This window comes from Oncorhynchus mykiss, chromosome 16 (genome assembly GCF_013265735.2).
Source record: "Oncorhynchus mykiss isolate Arlee chromosome 16, USDA_OmykA_1.1, whole genome shotgun sequence".
Classification (NCBI taxonomy): Eukaryota; Metazoa; Chordata; class Actinopteri; order Salmoniformes; family Salmonidae; genus Oncorhynchus; species Oncorhynchus mykiss.
This window is the reverse complement of record NC_048580.1, coordinates 52,323,204-52,336,505: the sequence shown is the minus strand read 5'-3', so window position 1 is coordinate 52,336,505 and position 13,302 is coordinate 52,323,204. Positions and strand designations below refer to the sequence as shown.

The 13,302-nt window shown below is 39.9% G+C and overlaps 1 protein-coding gene across 1 annotated transcript in view; it reads left to right on the top strand.

Moving 5' to 3' along the window:
* Window positions 1-4,080, top strand: part of LOC110492242 (ephrin type-A receptor 2) — a 32,057-nt gene extending 27,977 nt beyond the window's left edge. The window contains exon 17 of the mRNA XM_021566383.2: window positions 932-4,080. Coding sequence (XP_021422058.2) covers window positions 932-1,040 — 109 coding nt within the window. The 3' untranslated portion in view covers window positions 1,041-4,080. The remainder of the gene's footprint in view (window positions 1-931) is intronic.
* The last annotated feature ends 9,222 nt before the right edge of the window (window positions 4,081-13,302 follow it).

Sequence of the window (13,302 nt, the reverse complement as noted above, 5' to 3'; positions counted from 1 at the left end):
TGTGATTTGCTCACTCCCCTCTCTTTCTCTCTCCCTTCCTTTTTTCAATTATTCCTCCATCCCTCCTTTGCCCACACCAGCAGCCCGGGGCAGCACTTCTGCAGCAGCCTGAAACCGCTGGTCCTGGCTGTGTAGGGCAAAGGCCCTCATGGCTTATGCAACATGAAAGGAAAGGAGGAGGAGGAGGATAAGACGAGAGAACAGCCACTACACTAGAAGGGGCAATGTGGAGATAAGGGAAATTAAGAAAGCGTAGCACATTTGTGGATAAGGAGAGGACTTTGCACCAACGCACACCCCAAAAAATGAACAAAATACCCAGACGAAGGCACTGTAACCAGAAATATATCACTCATTCAATAAACACAGTATCTGGGAGGTAGATAGTCTACAGAACATATCTACCGACAAGGTTTTCCTTTTAATCCTAAGAAAGAGGGCTGTGCGGAAACGGGAAACCTCTTTTGAAGTGTGTGTCATATTCCATGGTGAGATTTTACGGTCCCATGCTCCATCTCTTGTCATCTGGAAGCACTCGACTGAACTATTTACGACACTCCCTCTACTTGCCAGGCAACTGATTCATAGGCGATATGGAGAATCCTCATTAACTAATTAAGACTGTAATTAAACCTGGAAATGAGGGACTTGGATGTGGCACACCTTCACCAGATTCTGTCACGTGTGCCTGTCTGAGGGGTTTGCCTCATGTTTGCCCTTTCTTGAAAATTAGAAACTGTCCTCCTGGCTAGTCCCTAGAGGTTATTTTCAATAGGGTACTAGCTTTGCTTTCACATCCAGTTTCATATATATTACCTAAAGGAAGGGAACACTGAAGAATGAGTTTGAAGGGAATCCAAACCAGGTCAAGGTGTGAATTCCTCCGTTGCTATCCAGTGGCTTTATATCTGAATTGCTTTCTTTTTCACAGGGATATCAAGAACATTGGCGTAAGACTGCCCGGCCACCTGAAGAGAATTGCATACAGCATCCTGGGCTTGAAAGACCAGACCAGCACCCTGAGTGTATTTGCAGTGTGACCCAATGCTAGTGGTGCAGGAATTTGAGTTGGACAGCACTCTGACTGAACTTTGAACTCTGTGTTGGACTGGACTGGAGCGGAGCTGCGGGGACGGCTTTGGACAGACAAACTGAAAACTTCTTAGGGGCATGGTCTAGCCAAAAGAGACTGACAATACTGTGCAATCTTAAAGATTTCTAACAGACTTGTTAAGCGTATCTAAAAAATAAAAAAAAGGAATGGAGTATTTTTACAACAATAGATGTATTGATTAGACTGTGTATATTATATACTGTATATATGTTATTATCCATGTCAGTTGTATAGATACAGTTCAATCCCCAATCTTTGTTAATATTTTGTTTGCATGCTTCCCCTCTCTCCCCTGAAACTAATCAAGTCATAAAAGTCTTGGAATAGCTTGTACCGAGGTTGTCTCTTGTTTCCATAGCAACTAATATTGAGAAGAGAAAATTAAGAAGTCACAAAACCACTTACACCAAAGCAATTATTTGTGTGAAGTGGACTGCTGTGGCCTTTTGGGTATGAGTTTGGCGGTGTTTGTGCCAGTGAAATGCATTGTGGTCCATGTAATCTCTTGCTAAACTAATGAGAATGGACTCGAAGCAGAGAGTGGACCTGAATGGGCCTGGGCAGGACGTATGTTAACATGATGGTGCATTTGTGTATGCCACAGTCTTGAGGTTATTGTCTTAGTCCAGTTTGGGATGTTGTTAGCTGCTGTTGTGCCTTATCTGGGCTTGATTTAGATGTTAAGCTATCATATGAAAATAACGTGAAAAGATATGAGGTACTCCTCATGTTCAGTTTAACTGGCCGCAAACGCTTGTGTTAATTGATTGGGATCAAGAACATCACTTACATTGAAGCACTTAAATAAGTAACAATTGGGATGAGTTGTCTCATCTAAAACATCTATCTATCTTGCCATTATTATTATCATCATGCCATAGGAAGATCATTTGAAATAAAATGAGGCAGCTGAAAGAATTTGTTTATATTTGGGTCGTTCCACGAAATTAGTTCTTTTTCGTCCCTTTGATATTTTAAGTAGACATTGTGCACAAATAATAAGCATGTTATATTTAATATAGACCACATGGAAAATACAACAAATCTGATTTTTTTATGTGAATGAATACTTGATCAAGTGCCAAAATGCATCATTTTGACATGTCCCTCAGTTTATCCTCTTTGACTCCCTAGGAAGATTTTAACCCGCTCAACCCCAACATTTGTCCAAATGATCACCATCATTGTAAGCCCTAGTTATTTTGTGGCTTTGACAGTCATTTCTGAAGAGTATTATTTATTTAATGTTGGTGATTGCATTACTTTTTTTTCCTTTTTTTTTTAAACACCTGTCCCTTATTTTATGGTCAACCCTGTTATGTGAAATGAACTCTCGTTTTAATATGGTGAAACTATTCCATGTTGGAAAAAAATTGTTTCAAAAGAGACATTGAACGTTTAATAGTCAAATCTGAGAAGCAGGTGAGCTAGTTCTACTCATTTGTCCGTTTTGTGTTGGAAAACTGAGTGGGTCGAGTATGATACGTCCACCCTGTTACCCATGGATAGACAGGCTAGAAATCTTTTAACAATTTCATGGTCTGTGAAATTGCCACTGCTGCACACAAGCTTCCATTCCCTCTGTCACAAGGGGATTTATGGCTGCTTTAAGGTTAAGTCGTCAACCCTGTTACTTTTTGACACTTAATAAGCAGTTAATATAGTCATTTTTTAATTTAACCTCTGAGATGGGGATTTTTTAAAATATATATTTATAATTTGAACATGTGCTCTTTATGACGGAATGTTATAATTATGTGAAATAAAACATTTATTTTCACCAAGTTACGCTACTCAAAAGGTACCTATTTGGTGGAACGACCCATTTAATGATGGATTTAATTTTGAAAGGTATTGTGTCAAGCTTTATCAAGTCAGGATTACAGGCCTTTTTTCAAAGTGGTTTGAAAATACAAATGCCCAACATGTTTGAATTAAATAGATGATTTAGGATTAGAAATGCTTGTTGTGATGATTTCAGAGAATGTAAAGTGTAGTTTGATATGCAATTTCAATGTGACAGTAAAAGTATTTTTTTTTAAATCACAACTTAGATTTACCATTATTTTCTTGTTCTAATTGCTTTATCCTTATTTCTTATTTGGTGTTTAGTAACAAGTGTTTTATGGGATGGAACAATTTGCTTTGAGAATGCAGATAATAATACCATTGTATTATTTTTCCTCTCAATGCATTTCATTGATAAAGTGCTTGCTTCTGGCAATGCCAAGAAAGTATCAGTTTTCTTCAGTCTTAATTGACCAGCTCATCCATATCCAATAGTTTCCCCAGATCAGTTTGTGCTCTTGCCAACATACCAAACAATAGAGTTGGCAAGAGCACAAACAGATCTGGTACCAGCCTATATCCAAAAGACTGTGTGCATCATTTATCCCAATGCTCTAAAAAGATGACGGTTTGTTAGTGACTCTCTCTTCACTACTTGACTTTTTGCTTTAACTTTTTTGGATCGTCTTATTTCACATCTTATGCTCCTTGTTTCATTTATGAATATAGAAGTCTATAGTACTTTTTTTTATTAGTTTACTAGATTTTCATTTGGAAAAGGGATTTTCTGGGGGGGAGGGGTTTATTGCCTTTTGTATAATTGAACTTTGTAAGCATATTTTACTGCTTTTTATAGGAAAATTAAAAATTGTATGTTCAATTTAGGTAACTTTCATCAAAGTTACATCACTCTTATTGTTGCTGTCTTACAGACAAATTAACAATTTATTGATTTCAAAAGTAAACTTTGTTTTATACTTTATTTAATAGTCTATTTATTTTTTACTTGTATTTATTGTTCATAATTACACTGAGCTGGGCTTTATTTGAAATTGAAGGTTGTCTTGTCATAAACTATTCGTTGCCCTTCATTCATATTTGATTCCATTCGTTGCCGTTGACCAATGATTGACGCGCCAAAAAACACCACTTACAATAAAGCCTGAAATTTGACTTCCTTTTGCATTGTTCACTTATTGATTGTATTTTACACACACACAGTACTGAGGATTTAGGTTTTCTGGATCCTTGTTTTTTTCCCCCAGATTGGCTACATGGGAAAGAATGTGTAAACTAAACCTGGATAGCATTTTAATGTGTCTGTTTACTCATTTTGAGTCACAAACATCTATTTGCTTATGTTAAAGAGTAGAGCGTTACAATAACTTAATTCCAGTATTGGCTTGATATGAATGCAGTTCGTGTCAACATCACTGAAATAATTTGAGATAGAAAGGGCATTAGATTATCATAGCAAATAAATTAACAGTGAAAAGTTGGACTTGATAACAGATTAATCACAGTTGGTCCAAACGTTAAACATTCTCAATTTCTTGATCATTATCTTGTGTTTTTGTTTGTTTCAAAAGAGATGATATCTTGATCTACAATTAAATGACTTTCCCCATTTGGGAAATCACCAGCGTAGTATCAGAACTTCTCCCAAGAACTTTAGGCTTATGTTTAACTCAAAATAATAAGACCGATCATTAGCCACTTACTCAACTGGCATCATTGACTTTTCGAGATTTAAGATCTCTAATGAGTCGGGTCAAAATGCAGATAACTGAAAACCGCTGTGCCATGCAGTCTAGCAAGACCAGACCTGCCCTTCTCTAAATTGCACTTTGTGGTGTTGACCAAGCCTCTCCTAATCTCATTCAGGCTGACCTTGGGGTCTGGCATTGTCCATTTTGAATTAGCTGGGATTGATTAATGCAGGTAACGAAGCCTATAATGCCTTCCATTAGATAAGATGAACATAGGAGAAAAGTTATGTAAATGTTTAAATACGGAATTAATATAGCTGGGAAAGTTGGCCAACACAGAACTAACAGGTAGACCGAGCATGGGAACAGTGATAGTCATGTAAGCATGACCTTGTCATGGTCTTTGTCCTTGACTTAGCCTAGAACACAGTGTGTGTTCTAAGGCGCATGCAATGCCTAGAAATGGTCAAGAAAGTCTACCATTTTCCATCCTTAGGGTTCTCATATGTGGTGGAACCTTTCTTTAAATGGTCCCAGAGTGAAAAACAAGAGCAGAACCACAAGCTATTTCTTTGCTAAATGTGTGTATCGATGTTTGTGTGGGAATCCATGTGAATGTGTTTAAGCCAACAAACAGTTGCTGTGACTACACAGACTGAATTGACCTTTTGTATTTGTTTTCTTATTTTTGTGCTGTGTCTATGTATCCTGACAGGGCCCTACACACTGATACTCCAACACACATACAAACACTCACTTCATCATTTGCTCAAACACACATAATATGCACATGCATTCATAATGACCCTAGACACACTCACATACAGTCATCATATATGGCGGCATGTAGCCTAGTGGTTAGAGCGTTGGACTAGTACCCGAAAGGTTGCAAGATCAAGGTAAAAATCTGTTGTTCTGCACAGAACCAAGCAGTTAACCCACTGTTCCTATGCTGTTATTGAAAATGAGAATTTGTTGACTTGCCTGGTAAAATAAAAAAATGTTTATCCTTTATTCTGTTTATCCTTTATTCTGATGCCTAGTCACCTTACATACATATCTACCCCTATCGATCCACAACTGCACATTGTGAATTTGGTACTGGAACTGACCTTGTAAGTATGCTTACTTACTTTATCGTGTTTTTCTTATTTATATATCGTGTGTTTTTGGTCTACCTTGTTATTTTTAGTATTACATTGTTATTGATTAGTGCATTCTTGGGTTTGGAGCAAGAAAGGCATTTGACTGTATTACAACATGTGACATTAAAACTTGAAACTTTTCAGTGACTGTATGTAGAGTAATTTCATTGTGCGTTTGTGTGTGTGTGTGTGTGTGTGTGTGTGTGTGTGTGTGTGTGTGCATGCATGCATATATTTGTGCGCGGCTTAGCTGCAGGCCACAATAGTATGTGTGGTGATTGTGTTGAAGGCTGTGAGTCGATGCCTGCGAATGGGACACATGGTTAAAGTAAAGCCTACCCTGTGGATTCTTCTGTGTGGTGGCCCGCTGTGGCTTTCCCTCTTTTTAGCTTTCCTGCTTTTTGTGGCTTTAAAGATGTCTCTGTTCTTCTGGAAAATGGCCATTGTGGAAAAGAAATGACCATGCTACTGTTCATGTATGACTTCTCCCGTCCACTCCTTTTTTATTCTGCCATACTCTCATTTTCATGTGTGGATTCAAAACCGGCAACACCGTGGAATTTACATCCATACTAATTTTAGAGATGGGTTCCTGACCAAAAAACACATCCTCCAATTTGTGTCTATATTGGTCTTCCTTCTTATTTCAGCTCTCCTTTCTTTCCCTTACTCTCATGCTTTTGAAAATGATTCTCTTTCCCCAATTTTCCAGTTTTCTTTGCATTTTCATCTAAAAAGTCCTATAAGATTATTGCAGTGTTTCCGATTGCATACATTTTTTGGGGTACTTTTACCCCTTTTTCTTCCCAATTGGTAGTTAGTCATGTCCGATCGCTGCAACTCCCCTACGGACTCGGGAGAGGCATGCCTCCTGCAAAACACAGCCATGCCAACCTGCACCGCTCACTTAACCCGGAAGCCCGCCGCACCAATGTGTTGCAGGCAACCGAAGTCAGCTTTCAGGTTTTTTTATTTATTTATTTTTTATTTTACCTTTATTTAACCAGGTAGGCAAGTTGAGAACAAGTTCTCATTTACAATTGCGACCTGGCGCCCAGGCCCACCACAAGGAGTCACTACAGAGCGATGGGACAAGTAAATCCCAGCTGGCTAAACCCTCCCTTAACCCGGATGAGGTTGGGCCAAATGTGCGCCGCCTCATGGGTCGCCCGGTCACGGCCAGCTGTGACACAGCCTGGGATCAAACTTGGGTCTGTAGTGACGCACTGCAGTGCCTTAGACCGCTGCGCCACTTGGGAGGCTAGTATTTCTGATTGCTAGCACAATTCATTATTTAAATGGATGCCTGAATACTGAAGGTAAAAGCTACTTTTTGTCTCTGTTGTCTAGTACTAGGCTCGTACCAGAAAACAGAGACAAAAGGTTTCAGTCTGTGCTTCTGAAAAAGTCTTCACTCCAGAACTTCTTTTACCTATTTTACAGAATACTGTTTAATTGCCATTTATATGTCTGTGTGGAGTCTCATTGGTGCTTCATCGCAGGAGGATTTTGCTCTACAAAAGCCTTTTGATTTTAACAACACACAGCCTGGGTGGTATAGTCTTAAATAGTTGTACATATGGGGTCCAGGTTCGGTCTAAATTATATTCAATTTGGATTAGCCATTTAACCCCCTGGAGTCGATTGACGCACCATCTAAGTAAGTAACCCACACAAAAAAAATCCCCATCAAAATCTGTCAGTTTAAGCTATATCATTTTTTTTGCTTTGGATGTGTCTCAATCCACCATATCCGCCGATTTCACACTTCCGCATCTGCGGTGAAAGGTGGCAGAGCAAGAGCAGTGTGTCAGACCATGAGACATCCTGAAAATCGGTCTTCTCATGAAAACTTCTGTAGCGTCCGAATGGTTTGACCTAGAAACTATTATGGTCACCACTCAATGGAAAGGGGAGAGTGACTCTCCCAAACATGGCAGTGTTCTCCGTTTTGCTCTGCGATCACCACAAGTGTCACGGGACTCACCTGAAGGTAACTGGTACCGGTTTAAAAAATGAAAGGAAGTATGAAGATAGTTTTGAGCCTACCCAAAAAAGGGGTAAAATATGTGTAAAGAAATAAATATATATTTCCTGAGCTTTTCTATCGCCTAGATATAGCACAGACACCTCAAAACTTTGTTTCTTATGATTTATATTTTGACTGTCTTTTTTGCCATTTATGAATGTGTTATTCAGTGCATTTCTCTAAACTATAGTAGTAAAGGCCAAATTCAATATTTGATCAAATACATGTTTTATATATATATATATATATATATATATATATATATATATATATATATATATATATATGTTTTATAACAAAAGGGGTCCTAAAATTCAAAATCAAATAGCTAAATGAGCCATAGTATGACCATCTTAAAACAATTCCATATGTCAGCTTAGAACCCCCCACCCCTCCCCCAACAGTTTAGACTTTTAAGAATTACGCCTCAATATTATTCACTCTCCAGTGTTGCTACCTCCTTCTGGATATAGGAACCTTCAGGGTTTAGCACATTTCACAGAAAACAAAGAAACACAAAAATGGTAAGACCATTCTTCCATTTCTCGTTCTCATTTCTCCACAGTCTTGCGCAGCCTCCCCCCCCCCCCCCCCCCCCCCCCTAATTTCCTCCTGTCTACATATGTTTTGGGGGCCATTAATCGTTGGTGCACAATGTGAACTCCACCAGATAATTACAGTCATTAAACCAATTAGGAGGCAGATGGAGGAGGAGGCTTCGTCTGGCCCTGAGGCCTCCTGTCCCTGTTATCCAGGACTGAGCCTCGGCTCTGGCATCGCTTTAAGAACCAAGGGAAATTACTTCAGCCCAGTTTTGGATTAATGCAATTTCCTGACAGTGCAACCAAAGACCTTGCCAATTTAGCTGCAGGCAAGGCATCATAGCCCAAAAGCCCACGCGTTTGAGGACAAAACGGCCATTTAGGCTTGTGTCATCGAAACGTGTCGTGCGGAGCTAAAAGTGCTACCCGTAGTTTTGGAGAGGAAGGGAAAAAAGGGAGAAGTAGATTAGGAAAGACAGGAGAAGGGGAAAAAGAGAACAGTCAATTCTCTCCACGTGAGATAAGCTCCTTTTTTATGGAGGTATATGAGAGAGTTTCTAATTACATGAGGCTTATTTGATCGAGTAGAAGTTTCATAATGTTTAAGCTGTTACAAATGTACTGATATAAGTGGATGCACGTGGAATTCCAGCAACTTTGAGAAAAACAACTTCGTTGTGTCTGTTGTTCACCCGCGCATCTGCCCTCTCATTGGCTAGAATGGTCCCACCTGATCTCGCCTGCCTTCCATCATTGAGGACATGTATTCAAGCGGTCACTTGAATATCTTGTCAATATAATAGATAATCTTTCCAGTGGTTTTCAATTCCATCCTGCAATCGTTGAGTCAATGTTTTGGTTTCATTGTGCTAGGAACAATAGAAGCATTATGCATGTTTAGGGAACACGGTTCTAAGCCATCAGCACGTCAAATGGGGTAAAACTCTCCAGTAGCAATCCACATGTTGGGACAGCCACAGACACCTCCCTGTAAATCTTAGTGGGCCAAAAAAAAAGTGGGATGCATGCCAGCAAAGCCAGTACACAACACAACACTAAACAATACATGAATTGCATTAATTGCACTAACGGTGATAAACGGTGCCCACAAACTGTTAGGGCCTACATAAAGCTGTCCCAACAGCAGTCCCAACATCTTACTGCTGCTACACCTGGCTAACATAGGAGCTTTGTATGGCAGCAAAACAGTTAATTCAGCCTCATTTACTGACTTTTAAACAAACATAGCTGATATGGCTGACTTGCTTAAACAAATATGGTTTCTAATGACAATTAGAATGTACAAGCTATGGCATAAGGGGACGACAAGCGGATAAGAGGCAATACGTAATTTAGATTAAGACATTAATGAGCGAGCTAGGGCGGACATAGTCAATGTAACTATTTGTATAGCACTTTTGAAATGTACAGCGACAGAATTCAAAACATGGGCCATTCTTACAGTGTTCTCCCTGTACACCAATTCCGAACCGTAGGATAAATGAAGGGGGCACATAAGCAGACAATGAAAGATCTTACAGTATTCAATGATTACATTTCTCTAAAACAGGTTAAAGGCTACATGTGCACCACCAAGTCAGAACAGTAGGCGAAATTAAGAGGGGTAAATAGACCAAATTATTAGGGTGAGGCACATGGGCTACTAACATCTTACTACACAACATACACTTAGTATTACTCTCTTGACTACAGTGTACATATATCCCTGGCATACTAACAATATTTATACAGCAGCATACAATATATTTTTGGATTCACCTTGTTGTGCTTCAACAGGAAGGTGGCGCTGCGGTCCTTCGTGGGCAAATGTTATCATCAAAGTCTGGCATTCTCTGGATTTATGGTACTTTCAAAACAACTGGGAACAAGGTTGAATCATGATGACGTCATTGATCTTCAGGTCGTAGCTCTTGAAAGAGGCCGGATTTACAATTTCGAGTTGGATGACCGTTCAAAATGTATTTTCCCAGTCGGAGCTCGTTTATTCCCGACTTCCCAGTTGTCTTGAGCTCACTGAAGTCAAGTTTTCTCAGTTCAGAGTTAACAGTTGTTTTGAGAGCGGCACAAATCATGCTTCCTTGACAGCATGGCCAATGTTGAATGTTTATCATTTTAAACACGGAAAATATCCCCTTAATCCCAGATTTGGGACCAAAGAGCCACTGTCATTGATTCCTTCCAAACCATTTCCAACTTGTTGTGTAATGTTTATGACCTATGGATGATGAGCACTGATACGTTTTATTTATAATTTCTCTTTATATGACATGGATTTAAAAGGATTTGCCGACTTTATTCACGATGATGACTGCTAGCTAAGATTTTGAAAGTATGATGTTGACATGTATGATGTTGTCAGTCCAATCAAAGCTACTGTAAATATAAAATGATTTGACGTCAATTTATCTGTGGCCAACGACCTTGAACCTTCTTAGATAGGCACTTCTAATGTAAGTCTATGGCAGCACCCATGGGGTGAGAATTTTCAAGGTCTCCACTTAGACTCGGCGGTGACGTAGTGTCCCCATGGGTGACAGAACACTGAGCCAATCACGGCGCAATGCTCCGTATTACCTGCTGGCTTGCCCCACCACCACAGAAAGCACTGAGCTAGGCTGAAACACATGAATTTTGGAGCTGCCTTACTCAAGAAAGAGACCAAGGTTTATTTCTTTTTTATTTCTTTTTATATAAAAATGTTTTCAAAAAAATGTGGGGTGGGTTGCTAATGTATGTTGGTCATGTATCTGTACTCTTTGTTGTTTCAGTCAAATGTGCTTGGCCTATGTGTCGGTGAACTCTGAAAAGAGTGCAGTTGTGATGTTAGAAGACTGAGCAAATACTGGTCTTCATGGACAGTCTTTTGAATTATGGCACTTTTTAAATACAACTAGTAGATGGCCCCAGCAGAGATGGTCGCCTCGCTTCGAGGCTTCGAGGAAACTATGCAGTTGTCACGTTCTGACCTTAGTTCCTTTGTTTTGTCTTTTGTTTTAGTATGGTCAGGGCGTGAGTTGGGTGGGTTGTCTATGTTAGTTTGTCTATGATTTTCTATTTCTGTGTTTGGCCTGGTATGGTTCTCAATCAGAGGCAGCTGTCAATTGTTGTCCCTGATTGAGAACCATATTTAGGTAGCCTGTTTTCCATTGTGTTTTGTGGGTGGTTGTTTTCTGTCTTTGTGTGTCTCCACCAGACAGAACTGTTTCGGTTGTTTTCTTTGTTGTTTTGTTATTCAGTGTTCAGTTTACATTAAAAAAAGATTAACATGTACCACGCTGCGCATTAGTCCTCACCTTCTTCCCAAGACAGCCGTTACAGCAGTATTTTATTACATTAAAAAAGATGAACACGTACCACGCTGCGCATTAGTCCTCACCTTCTTCCCAAGACAGCCGTTACAGCAGTATTTTGTTTTTTATGTATTACATTAAAAAAGATGAACACGTACCACGCTGCGCATTAGTCCTCACCTTCTTCCCAAGACAGCCGTTACAACAGTATTTTGTTTTTTATGTATTATTTCTTACATTGTTATCCCTGAAAACATACAGCCCAATTATTACATACAGCCGGGAAGAACTGTTGGATATAAGAGCGATGTCAACTTACCAACATTACGACCAGGAATACAACTTCCCCAAAGCGGATCCTTTGTTCGGACCACCACACAGGACATTGGACCTAATCCCAGAGGCCGACCCAAAACAACATCGCCGCAGGAGAGGTAGACGGAGCGGCCACCTGATCAGACTTCGAAGGCCTGAACTCCACCCACCACTTCCGAGTATGTTACTTGCCAATATCCAGTCTCTAGACAACAAGGTGGACGAAATTAGGGCAAGGGTTGCCTTCCAGAGAGACATCAAGGATTGTAACATTCTCTGTTTCACGGAAACATGGCTTTCTCGGGATATGTTGTCAAAACCACAAAGTCTCTTTTAATGAACTTTCTGATACATTTTTGTCCATTCATTTGTGTCGTTTTTGGCGTCAGAAGCATGTCAACACACTGGCGACAGAGAGGAACATGGAGAGTCAATTCAAGCTTCTCAGTAATAACACACTCTGACAATAGAAAGTTGTTGATTTAGGCACAGGATTTGAGAATAGTTATGTATCTACGCTCTCTAGAAAGAGGTTTACAAAAGGCGTGGGGTCGAGACAGGTTATGGGATAGAGGGGAGAGGACATGAGGAGAGTTGAGGGCCAGGCTAGTGCACTCCAGGGAAGGCAATGATTGACACATCTGGGATTTCTCCAGAAGACATATTCTTTGAGTGTATGTTTCAAGTAGAATCCTTGGCATAAAGTTGGGTGACACGTGTGTGTGTGTGTGTGTGTGTGTGTGTGTGTGTGTGTGTGTGTGTGTGTGTGTGTGTGTGTGTGTGTGTGTGTGTGCATGCATGCGTGCGTGTGTGGTTATTTAATTTATTCAGTGTTGGAAATGCTGCACTTTTATCTGAATACCAGCAGAGGTCAGGCTCCTCCTACACACTATTCTTCCTCCTCTTCCACTTAGATAATATAACTTAGCCACATCGCCTTCAAAGCTTCACTGCTTTAATCTTGCTACTTTAAAGGATATCTTTGCAGGCTCTTTTCAGTTAGCTGATCCTAGGAATGCAGGAGATTTTCAGTATTTACTCAATTTATCACAACTAATCTAGTTCTCCATCTTCAAATACATGTCATCACACATTCACCTCCTCCCTCCTTACCCGACTAGCACAGCAAAGCTGGAACACATAGAGTAGGGGGTTGTCATGGGAACAGGATTTTCCCAATGAGGAGGATTCAACCATTGCAGGGGATGATGTCACCACATGGAGACCCAGTTAGAACATTATAAGGGTTTGTTGGAACTTTGATGGGTTGAGACAAAGTAGACAAAAGGAATATAACATGTGTGTTAACATCTTGTGTTAATTTCGCTCACTAGATTTTACAGCTATGC